We start from the raw sequence: 21,041 nt of genomic DNA, 5'->3' as shown, positions 1-21,041 counted from the left end.
AAGAATGTGTTGTTTGTTTTTCCAGAGGAAGCCTTCCAGGTGGTCCAGTGCAGATGGGGAAGTGCTTGGGAGCAGCTGTGGCGTGGTGGCCTTGGAGAAGGCTGAGGACGTGGTTTGGGAGCAGCTTTTCTTGCAGCCGTGGCTGGCGTGAGGTGGGTCCCTGTGTGCTTGGCAGGGTGGGATCAGAGCTTTTGGGAGATGGCAGCGAGCACAGGAGCATCCTGCTCTGGGCAGCTGCTGAGGGCTGGATGTGCCGTGGCTGGCTGCAGGCTGGGCACATGTCCTGCCCTCCTGCTCTGCTGCCAAAGGCAGCAGGGATGGGCAGCTCTGGGCACAGCTCTGGGCACAGCCAGCATGGCCTGGGCACCGCAGACCTTGGCACAAGGGGACAGGAGCCCTCAGCTGACGGGCGGTTTCTGCTTTCTCTCCTTGCAGCCGGGCTCTGCGGCTGCTGAGGCTGCTCTGGGCTCTGCCAGGGCTCTGCTGGGCTCAGCCCTGGGCCCAGCTGGGCTGGCTCTGCCCTCACATTGCTCTGACAGCTTTGCATCAGACAAGCCCGTTGCGAGCACAGCGCCTGAGCTTTCTGCTTTGGCAGCTGAGTGAGACTCTGCTGCAGCCCCAGAGATTGCAGCTGGGGACACACATGCAATTGGCAAGAACCCAAACCCTCCACAGTCCCAGCTGAATGCCTGGATCTGCACAGGGTGTTTGTCTGTCCCATTCTTCCTTCTTGATTGGCTGGAATTGTGCAATTGCACTTTCTTCCTCCTCTAGAAGTGCCTGAGTGGGCCAAAGCTGGCGAGTGGGCCGTGTTCCTGAGGCAGTGCAGTCTGGAGCTGATGGATGGAGAATTGCCCTTCTGCACTGCCCAACCAGAGCAAAAAGCCCTAAGTGGCACTTTGTGTCTCTAAGAAATCCCTGACAGTTTCAAAGGGAATGTGCAGCTCCTTCCCAGGCTGAGAAGGAAGGGCATCTTCTAAAGGATTTGGGCTTTGACAGAGTTTCCATTCCCAGTCCTGCTTGGAGCGGGAAGGGCACAAAGCAATTTCCTCTTGCTTTGAGCACAATTTCAAATGGCAATGTTGAAACAAAGCCCAAAATCTTTTCAAAGGCTGCTGGGGTCAGTAAGATGGATCCATGCCATCAGCACATTTACAATGTAAATAACTGAGTTCCCCTTTAAAAAAGATCATTTACCTCTTAATGCAAAGTTTCAGAACTTTTTCACTAACACTTGGGTTTTGTTTTCATCTTTCACATTTTATATAGTTTTTTTTTCTTTTTCCTTTTTTTCCTTTAAATAGAAAACATGTCCTACAAAAGGAGTGTCCTTTTCTCCTGGTTCCTGTGTGGAGCAGCTCCCTTCCTGCTGGCTGAGCTGCTCAGGCAGAGCCCGACAGCTCCTGGCCCTGCAGGGCTGAGGCTTTTCCCCGTTGCTGGGCACAGACTGATGGAGCAGCACTGCTGAACACGGGCACACACAGAGGGCCCAGCAGCAGCTGCCTTTGGCCACCTGAAGCTCCAAGGCCCAACCTTGGAGGGGGGAGGGAGGGAGGGAGGGAGGGAGGGAGGGAGGGGGGGAGGGAGGGAGGGAGGGAGGGAGGGAGGGAGGGAGGGAGGGAGGGAGGGAGGGAGGGAGGGAGGGAGGAAGGGAGGGAGGGAGGAAGGGAGGAAGGGAGGAAGGGAGGAAGGGAGGAAGGGAGGAAGGGAGGAAGGAAGGAAGGAAGGAAGGAAGGAAGGAAGGAAGGAAGGAAGGAAGGAAGGAAGGAAGGAAGGAAGGAAGGAAGGAAGGAAGGAAGGAAGGAAGGAAGGAAGGAAGGAAGGAAGGAAGGAAGGAAGGAAGGAAGGAAGGAAGGAAGGAAGGAAGGAAGGAAGGAAGGAAGGCTCTGCAGAGAGACTTAGATCAGTTGGATGGATGGGCAGAGTGCAGCAGCATGAAGTTCAATAAGTCCAAGTGCTGAGTTCCACATTTTGACCACAGAAATCCCCTACAACGTTCCAAGCTGGGGACAGTGTGTCTGGACAGTGTTGAGGCAGAAAGGGCCCTGGGGGTGCTGCTGACAGCCGGTTGAATATGAGCCAGCAATGTGCCCTGGTGGCCAAGAAGGCCAATGGCTCCTGGCCTGCATCAGGAATGGTGTGGGCAGCAGGAGCAGGGAGGTCATTCTGCCTCTGTGCTGGGCACTGGTGAGGCTGCACCTTGAGTGCTGTGTCCAGTTCTGGGCCCTCAGTTTAGGAAGGATGTTGAGGTGCTTGAGCACATCCAGAGGAGGGCAGCAAGGCTGCTGAGGGGTTTGGAGCACAAGCCCTGTGAGGAGCGTTTGAAGGAGCTGGGCTTGTTTAGCCTGGAGAAGAGGAGGCTTAGGGGTGACCTTATTGCTCTCTCCACCTGCCTGAAGGGAGGTTGTAGCCAGGTGGGGTCGGTCTCTTCCACCGGGCAGCACTGACAGAACCAGAGGACACAGTCTCAAGCTACAGCAGGGGAGGGATAGGTTGGATATTTGGAGGAAATTTTTCACCAAAAGAATAATGAAGCACTGGAATGCTCTTCCCAGGGAGGTGGTAGAATCACCATCTCTGGATGTGTTTATAAAAAGACTGGACATGGCCCTTGGTGCTATAGCCGAGGTGTTGGGGCAGAGGTTGGACTCGATGATCTGAGAGGTCTCTTCCAACCTCATTATTCTGTGACTCTGTGATTGTGTGTGTGTTCATGGCAAGATCACAGGTACTCTTGGGCAAAGTCTCTGAAGCTGCTTTTACTTAACTCAGCAGTGTCTGTCAGAAGGAGAGGACAGAAATGGTGTGAAGAACCTGCTAGAAGGAATTTTGGCTTCACTGATAATTCTGGCAAAACTTTTATTGATTTTGGTGGACTGCAGTCTTTAAGCCATCTATTTGGTGATGTCTGAAGGGGGTTTGGGATATTTCATTGTATTTGTTTCTCCTGTGTGCTCTGTAAAGCCTTTTGATACATACATAGAGGATGCACAAAGATTTGTGCATCCTGTGCATAAACTTGGGCTCCTGATCATATATCAACTTACATCACCATCTGTAGAAAAATATTACTCTTGTGATGTTTCTAAGAGATAAATACATTATCTCCAACAGTATGAATTAGATATTATGTACTATTAATTAGATAGTATTTGAGATTAAATTGTGGAACCTGTTTCAATAGAATACAGCAACAATGAATGAATTGTTCTCAAAACTCTACAAAGAGGCTGAGAAGATCAAGCAGTGGAAACTGACTGTGGAAACAGAATTAAACCAGAAAGAAAGAAAGCTCCAGGAAAATAAAAAGACTATTGAAGCACAGAATAAAGCCATTCAAGAACTGCAGGCCAGTATTGTATAGTATACATTAAATAAAGAAAGTTAAGTGCTTCCTGATTCAGTATGACACTATTATTGATCCCATTAAATCTTAAAGACTGTTACAGTTTGGTTTGTGCCTTGAGAAAATGATTATTTTGAGAAGTTGCAGGCACCTGTCCCGTGTGAGTGTTTGTCTGAAGAATATACCTGTGTCTCATTTGCTGCTAAATTATTGTTCATTAATTATTGCATCTTTCATGCAAAAGATGACTCAGCATGTAATACCAGATAAAACAGACTTCTGTCTACTGATGGCCCAAATTACATTTTCATGAGGGATTTGAGAAGTCAAAGTGCATTTCTAATCTATTTTTCAATAACAGTGTCTTTTTGCATTTGTTCCCTATGAAATTAGTTTGAAAATGAAAACCTCCATTTGAAACTGGAAGATGAGATATGTGAAAATAAAGATCTCTTGAAAGAGTAAGTAATAGAACCAAGTATATATTCTTGTGGTGGAAATAATCAGTTTCCATGTGGGCAGTTTTATGTAGCTGTTAAATTTTGAAGGTCGTTTCCATTGTTACTCCTTAGGTACACAAAGTACTGTGCACTCCTGTGCAAACAGGATATTTTTTCCCTCCTTTAGAGCTGCTGCTTCGAGGCATCTGTGTAACCTGCTCAAGGAAACCTGCACTCGCTTCACAGAGAAGACCAGTAAACGTAAATGCTTTTTTAGCTTTTATTGGTCAGAGTAAATGTAGTTCTAGCTTGCTCTAAATTCACAAACAGAAGAAAGAAGAAGAAATTTCTCGTGCTCTTCAGAGAAGTTCTCCAGTTGGGATCGACTGGATGTGGCTCTCAGAGTGAAAAGTGAATTTTAAGTGGCTCACAAAATTGGAAGTGAAGCCCCAGGTCTAACAGACTTTTGGTGTGTAATGCTGAATGCAGAGGGCTTTTGAAGCCAGTGAAATTGTTTGCTGAAAGGTGCCAGCCTGGGAGCTCTTTGGGTGCCCAAACAGTGACCCAGGGTTGAGGCCGTGCCCACAGCCCTGACTGGCCCTGGCAGCCGCTCCAGAGCAGGGCAGGGCTCCTCAAGGCTGCTCAGCCCATTGAAGGTTTGCAGGGCCACCCACACACTGGGAATATATTAAGACATAAGAAGTGACCCTTCATGCCTGTTTTTAGGCAGTAGAATCTACTCTAAATTCCCAGCACTCTCTAACAAATTTCCAGAGCTGACATTTCCTGTTTTCAGCCATCACACATTTATGGGGAGAAAAGGTCTTAACCCCAAGGTACAATGAGTAACTGGAATTCTTCTCATGAAACTGAACAAGCCAAGACAGTTGGACAACTTAATGAGGTTTAAATTCTTGAGGTTTTAAAATATGTTCTTGATTGGAAGTTCTACTTTATATGCAATTTAGAATTGTTATTCTAATCATTAGAATTTTACTAACTTGATCCTGGATACTTAAGAAGTGTCGATTTCTTTTTAGCCTTAATTCTAGAAACACTTGTATATAGATGGACTGTTCTTTTTTGATAGCTGTTTCTTTTCCTGTTCTCTTTTTAATTGTTTTCTTAGGAAAAAAATAATATCAATTACAAAAGTGAAAGAAGGAAAATATGGACATGGAGTGTTGCAATTTTCCAATGACAGCTCTGTGGTTATAGGTATCTGCTGATAGGAAGAAATTCAGTGCTAAACCCTAGATTACAGTTTAGAAATACTAACAGTGTTGATACATTATTATTCAACAGCATTAATACTATAATAATTAATATGGTCACATCAACTGATCCAGAATTACACCTTTCACAGAAAAAAGTATCTTAGGAAGGAAATTTAAAAGCTGAGCTTGCTTAATGTTTCAATGAACTACACATTTTCCCTAGATTCTGTAATTTTTGGCACCATGTTTCATAAGGACTTATTTAATAAGAATGGAGCTGGTAATTCCTTTTTTAATTCCGTATGCTGATTAAGTATAATGACTTGGACAGCTGGCATTCTTGTTCAAAAGAAAAACTTTCTCATATGTTCTTGCTTTGATAGATGAACAGGAAAAGGCAGAAACAATACAATTGTATGAGGAACTTCATAGCAACATAGAAGTAAGTGACCAGGCTTGATGAAAGGAATGTGAGTTATGTGAGCTGAGCTGAGTTCCATGTTTATGTTGGGATACTGTTTGTATCCATCATGTGTGGGTATCATGTCGTGTGTGATGCAGGAAGTTGGGTTTTCAATCCCTTTTCAAGAATGATTTTTGTGTTCCATAAAACACATTCAATGGAGAAAGTGCAGCAGTGTGTGGGATGTGGATCCCTGTGATCTGTGGGATGGGTGCTTAGTGCTGGGTCACTGCCACAACTTCTGGCTTCTTTCTGGGCTCTGTTTCACCCACCTGCTGGTTCCTCAGAATGGCTGAGGTGGGCAGCAGCCCTGGAGAAGTTCCAGGGTTTCCAGTATTGAACTTCAGATATTAAATTTTGTTTTTAGAGAATGACAGCGGCATTTGAAGAGCTTCGTGTGCAAGCAGAGAACGACAGATCGGAAATGAGTTTCAAATGTGAGAATTCAGTTTATTGTGTTTATGCAGCTGGCTCAATTTTGTACTTCATAGCTTGTGTTCCACATGCAGGGCCAGGGCAGACAGATGTGAAGGGCTGGAATGGTGAGCAGGTCACCCTGAGACACTGGGACCCTTCTTTTATTCATGCAGCCTTTGTTCACTGCCTGGCCCCTTCTGTTGCTGTTCCACTGGGCCAAATTTGGAACTTTATCTTTCAAACAGTCACTCAACATTGAACTTTTGTCTGTGAAGTACAGTCTAGAGATCAATACCTATTTCACATAGTTGGTTTATTTAAATGATAATGCACTAGTGTATAGCTACAGAAACTTTAGCTAAATGCTCTCTCTCTGTATGTATAGCCTGGTATGTTCCTGTTTCATTTTCACATGCACTTTTCTGTTTGTATTTTGATTATAAAATCAAACATTGCCTCAACAATTACTCTTGGGAAACAAAAGGTACAGCTGTACAATTCCAAGCAGTCTTAAAGTGGAAGTTGTATTGAACTTGGAGTATATTTCAGCTAGAATGTTAACTGTGGATGTTACTGTATCTCAAAAGTAAAAGAAGAAGCAGAAAAAGTGGACAAGTTTGAAAAAGAATGCAAACTGGAAGTCAGTCAAAAGGAAAAGCAGGTTTGCTCATTTTACCATCTCATATGTAGAGCTTTATTTGTGACTAAAGGGGCAATGCAAGAGCCAAGGAGTGTTTCTGGGTATTAGTAAAAAAGACAAAATAACATCTGAAGCTGCATTTAAGTCAAATTCTGCTAGGTTTAGTGATGTTTCAGTACCCTTAGTCTACTGAATTTATGGTTTGATTTTGAATTGGAGAACTTTTTTCCTTAGAGTAATGTGACTTGATCAATATTTGGCTAAGATTACATCTAGCCAAATATTTTCTACCTGTCTGTCTGTCTATCTATCTATCTATTTAATCTAACTTGAATGACAGCAAAATGTCTGCTTATCATACCTGGGGTACAAATGAAAATTAACATCTGTCCCTTTTCCAGACTTCATGATGATATTTCTTGCATTTTTTTAGATTTCAGCTCTCACCATAGAGAGAGATGAAAAAGATGATGTCATAAAAGACATCAAGGCTCAGCTGCAGACGTCACAAAATAAGATTGCTGACTTAATGGAAGCAAAATGTAAGAGTTCTGCCTGCTGTGTTTAAATGTAATTGTTTATAGAATTTAAATGTAATTGTTTATGATTGTTTATTTATGAGATGTAATTGTTTATAGAAGCATAGGAAACAGGGTCATGATAGTTTTATTCTGTTGCTGGTTGGCAGCAGAATTTTGGGGCCTTGAAGGCCTTATTTTTGTTTGGAGCAGGAGCTGCTCATGTGGGAGCAGGACTGGCAGGGTCGTTTTTAGGGTGAGTCAAGCACTGAGAGCTTTGGAAGATTGCAAGGGGAAAATATGTTGCTTCAGTTTTGCAAATTTACAGTCAGGCAGATGTCACTGAGGAAACTTACTTTTCAGAACTTGATTTTCAATACTTTTAAGCCATCTATATTCAAGTTTTATCTATTATTTTATAGTATATGATGTCAGTACCACTGGTCTGTGTTAAATTCTTTAAATGTATGTAATTTTCCATTTTTAGCAGTACTTTTTAGAAAATATCCTATTTTTAAAAATATTAACATCTTTTTTTGTTTAGTACATCATGAAGAAATGTTAAAGGAATCCCAGGTCAGTAAAGAACATTTGAGGGCAGAGCTGGAAGAGGCTAAAATGTCATTGCAAAAGGCAGAGGTACCCCTTGCTTATAGTTTTACAGTAGAAATAGACTAGAGGAGTATTTGCATAAATAATTATGGATACTTTAGACATGAAACAGCTGTAGCTGTTTGTTGCAAAACATGATTAGAAATGATCTCATGTCTTGAAGGTTACTCAAAAGAACTTGGAAACTGAGCTCCAGACTAGAGTGAAAACGTTAATTCAGGTTACTGGAGAAAAGGAAGAGCAGGAGGAAGAATGTAAAAAAATGAAGGCTTTGCTTGCAGCCCTGACAGAGGAGTTTGAGACTTCTGTTGCCAATTTGAAAAGCTTGATGCAAGAAGAGCAAAATAGGTAAATTAATGAGTTTCAATTCCAAGAGTGATCTTACAGGTTGCAGTCTATGACAAAATCAAGAACAATTGGAAATGAAGCTGAAATTTGGAGGTTTTTTCCACACAGTGGTCTAAATGCAGAGAATTGAATGTAAATTTTTTTGTTGGTGATAGTTGATACTGGTCTATAAAAAGTAAATTTTTGCTCCCTCCAACTTTCATAATTCTGTCTTTAAGAAATAGAGATTTCTGTAGGTATATATTTGTTTACTTTTATGTCTACTGTTCTGAGGTTGTAAAAGTGTAATTTGATATGTGCTGCAGGCAGATAGATCATCTGCCTGTTGAAAGGTAAATGTTCTTAAAGTGCTTGTGCTAAGACTTTGTCTTATTGTCCTTGAAGTTTCAAATGCAGTGAGTGCTTTGTACCCTACATTTGGGGTTTTTAATTTACCATTTTCTTAGATTAAAGAAATATGAAGATGATTCAAAGCTGCTTACCTTGGAGCTCCAAAAGAAATCTGCTGAACTGGGTAAGGCTTGTAGAAAGGCAGAAATGAGCCAGGCAGTAATAAAAATGCTTTCTGCTGTTGTCTGGAAATGGACTGTCTCTAGTAGGTGGAGAAATGATTTTACAGTACCTGTACCTATCAGGAATGCCTGAATTTATTTTGACTCGGCTGATCCCTTTTCTTTGGGGGTCATTGGTACTGGCAGCAGCCAAAGGGCAGTGCTGTGCAGAGCTCCAATAGTGAGACCATTCCTGCATGAATTCTTCTGGAGGTAATTTTGGTTTCCAGCTAAGAGCAGCAGCACTGCAGGTGCCAGGAGTGACTTCTGTAGCAGAGATAAAACCCTCCCATTGAGGTTTCTGGGACCCTCCCCGTGCTGGAAGTGGGATGATGCTGGCAGGGGTTGTCTTTAAATATCATAAATGTGATATCCTGTGCTTTCTAGGGATGTGCTCCTTAGTCCCCAGAGTAAGAGCTCTGCCTTGCTGCTGAGAACTTGCAAAAAATACCAGCACTGTCAATGTGCACAGAGAAACCATTTGGAAGTCAGTAACAACTGGTTTCCTTTCTCAGCATATCCATGTGGTACCTTCAGCAGTTCAGATTTTTTTCTGGAACAATGCAGGTGCATCAATACTTGCAGAATACTCTCGTCCAACAGTCCTTGGTTTATTTGAAGCTATAATTGTGGAAAACATAGAAAGGCTCTAAACTTTATTTAAGATAAATATTTAGTTTCTCTTCAGATAGAGATTTGCTAATGTCTGAATCATTTTTTCAAGTCTACATTTAGATTAAGTCATAATTTAGCTTTGCAGCTTCTTAACTTAATCCAACAAGTTTTGAGAACTGGGTATTGCAAAAGGGTAAATGTTTTATACTGCCTGCTAAATCTGAAAAATCATTTCTGTTCCATTAATTTTACATTCCACGTGCTGTAGAAGAGATGACTAAAGTAAAATGGGATAAAGAAGTGCAACTTGAAGAGCTGTCAGAAATTCTGGTAAATATTCATTTTATTAATCTCATGGCATTTGCTCTTCATATGAAATTCCTCTTGCTTTGTAAGTATCTTAAATGTCATAAATAAACACCATCTAGTCTACCTTAACATTTCTACTAAACTTTCTCACACACAATTTCAGTGTTTTCTTTAAAGAACTTTTTTATTGCCACTGTTTTTCTTGTCTCCTGTGCTTTTGCTTTTTCTTGTCTCCCATGTTTTTGGTTTTCCTTCTCAAGGTTTTTGGTTATTTCCTTCTTTGTTCATGCCCATTCAAATGCCACTCCCTCTGGATATAAAGTTTTCCCCTTTGTTCTTCCTTACAGGAAGGTAATTAGCTCTGGCCTCTGTGAACCCTGCTGTACTGTGACACAGGCCCATTTTCTGTCACAGAAGTCTCAGCTATATGAAATACACTCTGAACAGAGGTTTCTTTTCATTATGATTTTAGATTTACAAGCCTAACAAGAATCCATATCAACTCAAGTTAAGATAGTGGGAAATCAGGTGTGCATTTCACTGTGTTTGCTTGTTGTTCTCATCTGTGCATTGAGTGTTCTGAACTGAGTTTCACTCATTTTCTAAAATGGGCAAATTGGAGGACTTTGACTGAAGAAGAGTCTTGAGGCTACTGTAGAAAATATGCAGAGAGAGAAAAATGTGGAGAGAGCAATGAAAATGCTCTCCAAATGAGAGAGGTCTGAAGTAGGGCAATAGTAACATATTTTTAGAAATAGTGAAGTTACACATCATGACTTGGACACAAGTTTATGCATAAGAAACAGCACCCAGAGCAGTGTCCCACCCTAATTTTGCAGCCCAGGTAATTAAACTCACAGCAGGGGACAGACATGAACAGCACTGGTGTCACAGTTCACTGTCTCACAGCACTTCCAGATCCCAGCAGAGATTGGAAAGATCCAACCTGGATAATCCATGACATGGATGTTGTTGGGTTCTTCTGAAAGCCTTGTGCTCTTAGTTCATGTCTGATAACCTCCTGCAGTTGGAGTTTGCACGTGTAGACTCAAAACTCTTCCTTTTCATTTTGCAGAAAGAATTCCAGGATTTGAAAGCACAGCTGACAAGTACAGCTGAGAAGGAACAAGATTATTTAAAGCAGCTTGTGACTCTGAAAACAGATCTTGAACAAGAGGCGTATGACCATTTTGAAAATACAATATTTAATTAGTTTTGGTGGAGTTGCTTTAATCCACAGTGAAATGAACTAGGATTGTTTTCTAATCAAACTTTTGAACCACATATATGCCATTAATTCTAGACTTACATTTCTAAATTCCACTTTCTCTATTTGTATGTATTCTATGGCATATGTAGTTGTTCCATATCTCTTTGACTTATTTAACAAGAAGAGAAAGTTTCTGACTTCATGGTTAATCTTGCTTTGAACTACATCATCTTCACTAACCATTAGATTTATATAAAAGTTGACTCTGATTTTCTTTCCTTCTTCTGTCACCTTTTTACATCTCTCTGACTCTGCTGCAAAGCTTCTATTTGTAGACAAAGGCCTGGACTTCTTTCAGCATGGAATAAGACTTGATAATGGGTATGTTTCATTTAAAAGGAGATTTCAAAATGCATCTTCTTATTTCTCTTGGCCATTTGTTTGAAATTAGGTTAAGGAATGAACAACTAACAGTGTATCTCAGTAAGCTTTCACTAGAGAAAGAACAAACAGCACAAGAGAAAAATGCTGTGGCTGCAGAAGTCAAGAAACTGCAAGAACAACAAGAGGCAAGTTGTAAACTTCCAGGTTTCATGAAAGGACAATACTCAATTGGACAAATTACTCGGTTTTACAAATTAGATGATGAGCTGCAACATGACTTGGGTCTGCAGAGTACCTGAGCTGTTTTTTGTGTTTGAGTTGGAAAGGAAGTGTATTTACACTTGTGAGCAAGGCAGGTCAGTGTGCTTTGGATGTCTTTGAATTTTTTAAGAAGTCACTTTGAATTTTATTTCTTTGCTGACACATGGGTCTTTATTTAGCTTAGTAAGAAAAAAAAGAAAATACAAAGCAGTTAGTTGAAAATCTAGAAGAGGCAAATAGCCAGCTAAGGCAAGTAAAAACAAATATTAATAACTGATATTGTGAAAGGAAGTAGACTCAAATAGTTAGTTCTGTTCAAATGCTGCTTTCTGGGATTTTTTGATTAATGTTTTTCTAGCTTATATAGCTAAACAGAAACTATTCAGAATTGCTGTTGGCCAGGTAGAAATTTTCTCAGATCAGAAATACCAATTGCTGCAGGAACAGTGTTTGCCATCATTTTGTATTACATAGTAGGAGCTGTCTTGTTGTGCATTAGACATCTCAGGTGAGAAGGAAATGAAAATGGAAGGTGAAGGTTATGGATTAAATGTGACAAGGCAAAACTGGGTAAGAGTTACTCTCTGTATCACCAGTTCAATAGACAGGCAGCTCCCATGTTTCACAGCTGCATTGCAATAGTCCAGGTTAGGATGTATTTTCCTTGGCTTAGCTGGAACATCTTTTCCTACTTAAAAAAAGTATGCACAGTTCACAGATTGACTTACTGGGCATGTTGCTGCATTTTAAGAACATTTTCATTGAGCAGCTTATGAAGTTCCCATCAACATTAGCAGCTCTTTTTAGAAAATAAAAGAAGGGTTTATTAGAAGTACTGAAAATCAGTTAAAGGCAAGAAGGAAAGATTTACTAATGCTTGTTAATTTGGCACTTAGAAATGAACTGGAGTCTTTGAAGGAGAAAATGGCAAAGACAGGTGAAGAGATGAGAAGTGCACTGGATGAAAGAGAAGAAAATGTATGTCATGTGTCATGCAAATATCTTACAGAACCTGTAGGCCAGCATTAAATGTAAAATCTGTGTTGGGATTTTTCTGCAAAGCTCTGCCTGGGGGATGTGATCTCTGCCAGAGGTTTCTTCTTTCTCAGCTGCTGCCAGCTGTGCCATTGTGTGTGCACGTGCTGAGCCCTGTTATTTCAAAAGCCAAGCACAGTCACGGGGATGTTCACTCTTTGCTGCAAGTTTCATATTAAAGATTTGGTTGTTTTCAGGCCAACAGAGAACCTGCTTTTCTGATTTTTCATATACCCCCACAGTGATGGATGGGCTCTGGATTAGCTTTTTATATGTAGCGTGAGTTTTAGCTTAAATAGATTCAAACATTTTTACTTTTCTTTCTGTTGGTTCAAAGCAACCTGGGGTTTTTAGCAAATTTCAGAATTTCATTGTAACAGTCAAAGATTTACAATTGTCATTTCAGGTAAAGAGTACTGAAAATGAAATTTCAAGAAAGGAAAAACCATTGAAGATTCTAGAAAATAATTGGGAAATTCATTTTTTCATGGATGTAGGGAACTTCCTACAAGTGTATTTTTAAATTGTGAAGATATTGGGGATTTTTTTCTTCTTTCTTAAGTCTCTAACAACTAAGGAACTGGTTCACTGCTATTATTTACCATCTTGTGGTACTTTATGGCTAAAACTCTGATTATTCTAACATGTCAGCTGGTGTTGCAGTCCCATTGGAACAAACCAGACTGGTGCAAGTGCAGGTTTGAGAACATTTACAGGAATTGCTCACATAGGGAGTCATTTGTAGAACTTACTAATGAATGTCTGAAATATCTCTTTCAGATGAACAATTTAAAGAAGCAGGTGGAAAATAAAACCAAATGCATTGAAGAGTTGCAGCAGGAGGTGGGTAGAGATTTTCATTTCACAATACATAAACACATTATGTTTTGGGTTGCCTTTTCAGCAGGTTTGTGTCTGCTGTGATATCTTTAGATCCACCTATGTAATTTAAAAATTCTCCTTTCTTATCCTAACCCTGAGCAAATTAGGGAGTCATCTCAGGAATCACTTGATTTGTTAAATGTGCCTTAATTTGAAAAGAGCAATTACAAAAATAATGTCTTTAATAAACTTCTACTCCTTTTCATTTAGTGCATGGTGTTATTTTTGTACTTGTAGTAAGTATCTCAGTTACCACTAGTAGAAAATAATTCTGCACTGGCACAAACTGTAGTAACTTCACTGTAAATATAAAGAACTTGTATTTTTTGTCATGACATCTTCACACCTTCTGTCAGCAGCATCTTAGTTGTAATTCCCATTCTGCACCTCATTTGTTATTCCCTGCTCTTGCTCAGGAGGAGCCTTTCTTAAGGTCATGAAGAAACAGTAATTATCACAGAAATTAGTTGAACATTCATTTGTTTGAAGAATTGTTCTGGAACCTGAGCTGCACAACACAGAGTTATTTGCCTGATGAAAGCTGGAATTTCTTGATGCAGTTAAACCATTACATAATTCTATTTACTTATTAAGGTACAGTGCTTGTTTTGTTTTATTTCAACAGAATAAGGTGCTGCAAAAGAAACTTACTGCAGAAAGCAAGAAAAGCAATACTTATGAAGGGAAGGTAGGTTTAAATAACATCATGTAGAAGATGAGGTGAGTGTTTTTAAGCCCCACTGTAAGTAATGATAATACTTGTTCAATACGTTCTGAGCTGCTTTGGGATCTGGGATACAGACTTTGCAGGAATGAGCTCACAGTTTTTAGAAGATGCTTCCATTTTTAATCATTGGGCACTGACTGTTGGACATTTAAGAGATGGATTCACTTTGCAATTAATGATGTTTCTAATCTGTTCCTTTTTTTTTCTTTTGTTGATAGTGGACTGAACAGGGTTCAGCAACCTCATTGTAACAGAAAAGCATTTAAAAGACATATACATATATGTATATATATATTACTTTTTTAAGGCTGTTCTTTAAATGTGTTCTGCAGTGGCAATCCCTCTGATGGGAATATTGTGTCCAGCTTTGGGTACTGCACTTGAAGAAAAGTGGACTTTTTTGAGGATATTCATATGATTAACTTAAAAGGAAAAACTGTAATCAAAATGCACAGCTGGGAGAAAAATGTACCATAAAAGCTGTGCAAATCTGATACAGGTTTACAAGAGAGGGAATCAAATCTCCATCTGTATTTGTTTTTTTCTGAGGCATTCACAGCATTTAGGGTGACTGCTTAGGGCAGTCTTCCCCATTGGGCTGTTGCCATTCTTTCTTTGAGTATTTTCCAACTCACTTCAGGCCAAAGTTCAACTCTTTATTAAAAAAAAAAGCTGAACTTTTAAATAGGAAACACTTTAATCATATACCTGAACAGTAACAGTGTGTTTGTGCTCAAAAACAAGAGGTAAGAAAAAATCATTAACACAGTAATTCCTAAACAAATAACAGCAGCAATTCTGCATTCTCAAAAGGTGAATAAATTGCAGATAGAGATGGAAAAGATGAACAAGCAACATAAGGAAGCAGTTGACATCTATCAAAAAGACATAGAAACAAGAAAAGGAAATGAAAATAAACTTCGTGAAGAGGTGAGAGGTGTTAATTTTTACTGCAATTTAATTTTTTTTAATTTAAAATGTTTTTATGAAGCTTTATTGGCCAGAGTCCTTGCTCTTCCATTTCAGACATGAATGGAATTTGTGTATGCCTGTGAGCAAAGCTTTAGTACATGAGGTGCTTAGGCTGACGTATTTGAATATGACTTTGAAAATAAGAACTCCATTAAAACTTCTTGCTTTCAAGATATAGTTCCAAGAAATTCCACCCTTGGTATAAAGTCAGCATAGTTAAATTAGATTATAACTTCTCCCATATTAGTATTTTTCTGCCCACACTTTTTTTTTTTGATGGCAATGCTAAGAAATGTTAGGGCAGAGTGCTTGAAATGGCCTTTTGGTTTGAAGTGAACTTGCCTGCCATGGCTGTACCTTTGATCTTGCCCATTTTAACAATCTGCAGAAAAGATGAGGGATTTGAAAAGCAAATAAAGCCCAAGTGGGACTGCAAACTTTGCACCCACAGGGGAAAGAAGAAATTAAGATTTAAAAGAAATATATGGTTATGTTGATGAATGAAATGCAATTTATTACTGACAGGTAGAAAAGATGAGGTTGCTTTGTGATGAAACAGCAATGATACAGAGACAAACTGATGCCAGATGTCAGCACAAGATAACTGAGATGATGGCACTGATGGAAAAGCACAAGGGAAGAGATTTTCCTGCTTGCTGTGGTTTGCAGTGTGTGATACCATGTTAATGGCATGTTTATAACTTGTGATACCACGTTCATGACCTTTCCAAAGCAGAATCAGGCCTGAATCTGGGAAAAGGAAGCTGAACACATGCTGGACTTTGCATCATCTAAAATCAAATTCATTTGAAGATTTTCAAAAGATTCCTATGGGCAGATAAATTCCATTCATCTAAACTTCTGGGATTTTTAGATGTTTTTCAATTCAGGCTTCCTTTGATACCATCTGAGTGCAATATTTTTCAGTATCAGTTTGGCTCTTTCTCTGAGATGACTTAGTGACTGTCAGCAGTTTAGCCTGACACATTTTAGTTTTCCTTTTTGTTCCTCTATTTTGCAATATCTTTAGCAGATACATTAATAAAGATGGCACAGCTGGCTCTTAGTGCTGCGCCCATATTGCTGCACAGAAATCAAGCACTCTCTGCCAGTCCACAAAATAATACTTGAATTGAGCATTTTCTGTTTTACAGTTTCTGCAGAAGCATCAATGAATCTTTTCTTTCTGAATCTTAGAGCCTGGTTTGAAAAAAATGATGTTTTAAGACTGGATAACTCTATAATTGTAACATTTAGTCACATATTTTGAGTTTGTTGTTGGTTTGGTTTTTTTAACCCAGAATGAATATGATAAAATGGTTGAAGAAAAAGATGCAGAGTTAAAAGTATATAAAATGAAACAGCAAAAGCAGTTCTCATCAGCAAGAGCACTGGTAAGGAGTACTTTCCAATGTTCAGTAATTCAGTGAAGGGGCTGATGTCCTTGTGTAGTGGTTTTATGCTGGCTAAGGGCCAGGCACACACAAAAAAAACATTCACTCATTTTTCTCTGCTGTAGTTGAGCAGAGGAGGGGAAAGAAAAATTCAAGTTGAGATAAGGATTAGGAGAAAAACTCTTTGAAGGTAAAGCAGATTCAAACTTAAATAGCATCAAAAATTTATTATTAATAGGATTAAAAATGGGTAATGAGAATTAAAATAAACCTTTAAAACACCTTTTTTCCCAATCCCTCCCTCTTGCCCACCAACAGCACAGAGAGACAAAAGATGTGATCTTCAGTCAGTTTGTGACTTCTAAAACTCTTTTTTCAGTTTGCTTAGAGAGTTTCTTTTTCCTGCTGTGCTCTGGGGTCTTTCCCACCAGAGACAGTTCTCTGGGAACTTTTCCAGTGTGGTTTTAATTTTTACCAGTAGCAGTCCCAGCCAAGCTGCTGCAGCAGATCTTATTCTGGGCACTAAAAACTCCAAATGTTTCTAAAAATGAATTGGAGTAGCAGTGTGTTTGTGTCTGCTCTTCCAGACAGTGTGTCATGCTCTGACTTCCCACTTGGAATAGGAAACTTTTGTTTTAAATATTTCGATTGTGCCCTCTCACCCCTGTTCTCCCAAGTGTTTTAAGGTCTTACCTTGAACATTTCTGATCAAGTTCCTGTTTCTTACAGTGCTTCAGTCTTTTTAAACAAGCTAAAGCAAAGCTTCAAGTACAGGACTGAAAAGCAAATAGAATTCTCTTGTGTATCTAATGAGTGTCCCTGTTAATTACTGTCTCACTTGGGACTGTTTTCTTTTTTCTGGGCTGTGCATAGTTAACCCTGTCCTTTATTTAATGGTTTGTAGGAAAATGAGCTGTCATCTTTGAAAAGTGAACTGGCCTCCATTAGGGAACAACTGAAAGCAGAAATTGAAGAAAAGGTGGAGTTTTTTATTCACTGAGCAGCGGGGGTGAGAGGTGTGGCCTGGGCTTGTGCTGTGGGAGGAGTTGGATAAGAAATGAAACTGAACAGAAAAACAGGGACTTTTGAATGCTGGGGTTGTGCTAAATCTGGTCATATATTTGTGTGAGCTTTGTAACAGTCTGTGATTATAGATTATATATAAATTAACAACAAAACAAAACTCTCCTTTATTTTAGTTAACTTTAACTAGCTAAAGCAAAAAAGTTCCCTAAACTGTAGGGGTTTTTTCAGTGACTTTTGAATGCGGGGGTTGTGCTAAACCTGGTCATATTTTTGTGTGAGCTTTGTAACAGTCTGTGATTATAGACTGTGCTCTGTAATGACACCAAGAAGATTTTTAACAACTGAATTCAAAGAAATATTTCCTTGCTGTCACATAACTCTTTTGTAGGAGAATCTTGTAAAAGAGCACTCTCACAGTATGATTCCTGAAAGTGAAAAGAAACACAAGGTAACTTCAACTTTTTAATTGCTTTTAGAATTTGGTAGTGTTTATATGTGTAGAATCAATTGAAGTGCCATGATAATTTATTTGCATTCAACAAAAGACACTGCAATGCTTTGGACTTCAAACTTTTTAAAGAAAATAAAAATGTATGTTCCTGGGACTCCTAAACCTTGTTTAGATCTATACAGTGAATCTACTCATGTAAAAATAGAAAGTCTCCAAATTATATTCCTAAAATAAAAAAGATAAAAGTAAAAAATATCTCCTTCAGTGCAGGAAGCCCCTTGGGCAGTCAAAGCTGATCTAGCTGTAAAATGGTCAAAGTATCAAAGTAGTCCTGACTGCAGAACTTACCCTTCTTCCCTGTCAGGAGTTCACTTGTGGGTTTCATATTGGAGCAATGGAATCCAGCACCACTTTGATGTTTTCTGTCTAAAAAAGGACTGCACTGGACCATTCAATGCTTCTCAGTTTAACTTCTCGTGAAAAGACTATTTTAAGTAACACCAATCTTGATATAGCTATCAGTCTTTCTCTGAAAGCCTTTTCCTGCAGTTTTGTTTGTTCCCATTTTCTTTGATGTTTGATATGGTCCACATGTCGTGGCTACAGTTCAGAATACCCTGAATTTCTGCAGATAAGCATGAAGAACTGAAATACAATGTGCCATGAAACTCAGCTCTTCCATAGCTTCCCCTTCATTCTCCTCATTTGGCAACAAAAATAATATAAAAAATGCTATTTCCAGCCCACCCCACTTTGTTTGGGTCATTGCTTCATGTTTGGATGGAAAGAGAAGAGTTCCACCATTTCTCTCAGGTGAATTCTTGGACACTCAGACTGTAAACTGGCTCCTGAGTTTGGCTTTAGATTCCATTCTTACCCCATAAAATAAAATCTAAAAATAGAAACGTTTTCTTTCCCAGACATATGCTATAAAGACTCCTCCAATGGATAAGATGCACAGTGGAAGAAGCACAAACCTGCCTTCAGAGCAGAGCAGCAGGAAAAGGCAGAAAGTGCTTGTGCAGCTGGACACTCAGTCAGACAGCTCTGAGCACACTGACCTCCTGGTAAGAGTCAGAGAGCAAATCCTGTGCTGAGCACTTCTTTGTGCTCACTGCTGGCTCTGAGAATGAAAAGAAACAGTTTGGGCTTCCACATTCAAGCCAATATTTATGTGTCTATTTTTAATTGATTGGTTCTTTCTGGAATTGTATGTACATAATTAACATTCTTTTTATTGAACTGTTTTGCCTCATAATGACATCTTATTTTTTTTTTTATTTTTCATAGTTTAATGTCCTTAGGGGGAAAGAAAAAGTAGTTTTTAATATAGTGTGAGTAAGTAACTTTTTCATTTATTAGAGCATAGTCTTGGAAGAAGAAATGTTTAAAAATTTGTACAAAGATTTTCCACAAGCTTCGCGATTACATTCCCCAGCACCAAAAAAGGTATGTTAGCCTTTCCTAAGATTAAAGCAAGCAGTTAATCAGATTGTTTACAGAAACTAAAGGATGGCTTTATTTTCCTTCCTGGACCCCAGCTCCATCCAGTGTGAAATCTCCAGGCTCTGCTCTGAAACTCAAAACCATGAGGAGAATGCGCGAGGCGGGCTGGACTGCGCTCTCCAAAATGGACAGGAAAAGGAAAATTAAAGATGTTGTAAAGTTCTTTGCTTAAAATGCAGAAATGCCCAGTGCCCTGGCATTGCTTGCAGGGTTGTTTTTCTCTCAGAGTCAGTGCTTTGTTGCATTTTTCTGTCATACTCAGTGTGTTCAATACTGTGTTCATTCCTTTACACATATGAACTTTATAGATCTATAACTGCAACCCCTGCAGAGCCTTTTCCACCTTTCCTCCCTTGTGCTTCAAAATGTTGGGACAAAAATTGGCCAATTTTAAATTTTGAAATAAATAGAACTGCATAGAAAGTTGTTTCAAAGCTGTTTCTGGCATTAGAAAGCCTGGTTTTAAAGAACTTCTGTTCTTTTAAATTTACTCCATTTTTCTTAACACATAAATCATAGTGGAAGAAATGTTGCTGTTAAATGTATGTTCTTTTACCTGAAGTCCTCTTGCTTTTTCCTGCATTTTAATGGCCGTTAGACCTGTCTTTTTAGACTGTTTTGTTTTCAGTATGTTAAAATGGTTTTGAAACTTCTAAAATTGCAGTAGAATTGCTTGTATTTAAAAAGATTTCAGCTTCACAGGGAGTAAAAGATGCACGGTATAAGATCGTGAAAACAATGTTAAGATGCCATTAAATTGTTTATCTGAAATATCAAGTATGGGACTATTTGTTATTGCTTTAAATATTTGAACACAGACAGAAATCACCCACCAGCCTTCCTAGGGACCAGCAGAAGTCCAAGGATAGATTAGAACATCTATTTCTGTATTAATCCTTGATTAATCTTGGTTTCACAACGACAAACCCTACTTCAGAGCCTAGACATAACAAAAAAACTAAAAGGACCTCTTGAGCCCCGAGCCCCCTGTCCATCGCTGGGGGCTCCTGGGGGTTTCTCCCCCTGCCCCAGTGTAGGATTGGAGGGGGTGGCACAGTCAGGATGGACGGAGACGAGAGATCCCCGCAGCCAGGGCGTGGAAATTGGGGTTTATTGCAGAGGGCCTGGGGGCAGGGCCCTTTTGGGATTTGGGGTTTATTGCACAGGGCCTGGGTGCAGGGGCCCTGCTGGGATTTGGGGTTTATTGCAGAGGGCCTGGGTGCAGGGGCCTGCTGGGATTTGGGGTTTATTGCAGAGGGCCTGGGTGCAGGGCCCTTTTGGGATTTGGGGTTTATTGCACAGGGCCTGGGCGCAGGGCCCTGCTGGGATTTGGGGTTTATTGCACAGGGCCTGGGTGCAGGGGCCTTTTGGGATTTGGGGTTTATTGCACAGGGCCTGGGTGCAGGGGCCCTGCTGGGATTTGGGGTTTATTGCACAGGCCCTGGGTGCAGGGCCCTGCTGGGAGCTGCAGCCACAGCTCGGAGCAGGCCCGAGAGGAGAGGGAGAGAGAGGATGAGAGGGTGAGAGCGTAAAAGCATAAGAGAGTAAAAGGTGTAAGAGCATCAAAGGCAAGAGCTAAGAGACAAGAGGTAAGAGCAAGAGTAACAGAGGTAAGAGCTAAGACAGCGAAGTTCCCGTTCCAATACAGTAAATCTTCTGTGTTGAATATTCTGATTCTCACTAACCAATCTAGTACAATATACAAATCCTACAGCAT

At 39.9% G+C, this 21,041-nt stretch overlaps 2 protein-coding genes across 10 annotated transcripts in view; one reads left to right on the top strand and one right to left on the bottom strand.

The window, feature by feature from the left end:
• The window catches only part of LOC118700569 (nucleoporin NUP35-like), a 183,174-nt gene that overhangs the window by 161,678 nt on the left and 455 nt on the right, over positions 1-21,041 (bottom strand). The gene's annotated exons all lie outside the window — the stretch shown is intronic.
• Positions 1,793-20,101, top strand: LOC118700555 (synaptonemal complex protein 1-like). Of its 9 annotated transcripts, none has more exons than XM_054518043.1 (22): positions 1,806-3,349; positions 3,740-3,807; positions 3,974-4,047; positions 5,387-5,445; positions 5,834-5,903; positions 6,471-6,544; positions 6,957-7,065; positions 7,586-7,680; positions 7,817-8,001; positions 8,448-8,515; positions 9,439-9,497; positions 10,552-10,655; positions 11,138-11,255; positions 13,147-13,209; positions 13,874-13,936; positions 14,789-14,905; positions 16,249-16,341; positions 17,246-17,320; positions 17,756-17,815; positions 18,739-18,885; positions 19,181-19,267; positions 19,360-20,101. In XM_054518043.1, the coding sequence occupies exons 1-22, from the start codon at positions 3,197-3,199 to the stop codon at positions 19,372-19,374; spliced, it is 1,956 nt and encodes a 651-aa protein (XP_054374018.1). In that variant the 5' UTR covers positions 1,806-3,196; the 3' UTR covers positions 19,375-20,101. The 9 variants fall into 9 exon arrangements, with proteins under 9 accessions (XP_054374025.1, XP_054374022.1, XP_054374019.1 ...); XM_054518042.1 differs by having other exon boundaries at positions 9,436-9,497; XM_054518044.1 differs by lacking the exon at positions 17,756-17,815 and having other exon boundaries at positions 1,798-3,349; positions 9,436-9,497.

The sequence above is a fragment of the Molothrus ater genome, chromosome 31, assembly GCF_012460135.2.
Source record: "Molothrus ater isolate BHLD 08-10-18 breed brown headed cowbird chromosome 31, BPBGC_Mater_1.1, whole genome shotgun sequence".
NCBI lineage: Eukaryota > Metazoa > Chordata > Aves > Passeriformes > Icteridae > Molothrus > Molothrus ater.
Note: the sequence above shows the minus strand (reverse complement) of the source record. Positions and strands in the feature narration are given on the sequence as shown.

Coding starts and splice junctions, on each gene's coding strand:
- LOC118700555 (XM_054518042.1), top strand. CDS start 3,197: ATGAATGAATTGTTCTCAAAACTCTACAAAGAGGCTGAGAAGATCAAG. Junction 3,808..3,973: donor AATAAAGATCTCTTGAAAGA/GTAAGTAATAGA, acceptor TCCCTCCTTTAG/AGCTGCTGCTTCGAGGCATC. Junction 6,545..6,956: donor TCAGTCAAAAGGAAAAGCAG/GTTTGCTCATTT, acceptor GCATTTTTTTAG/ATTTCAGCTCTCACCATAGA.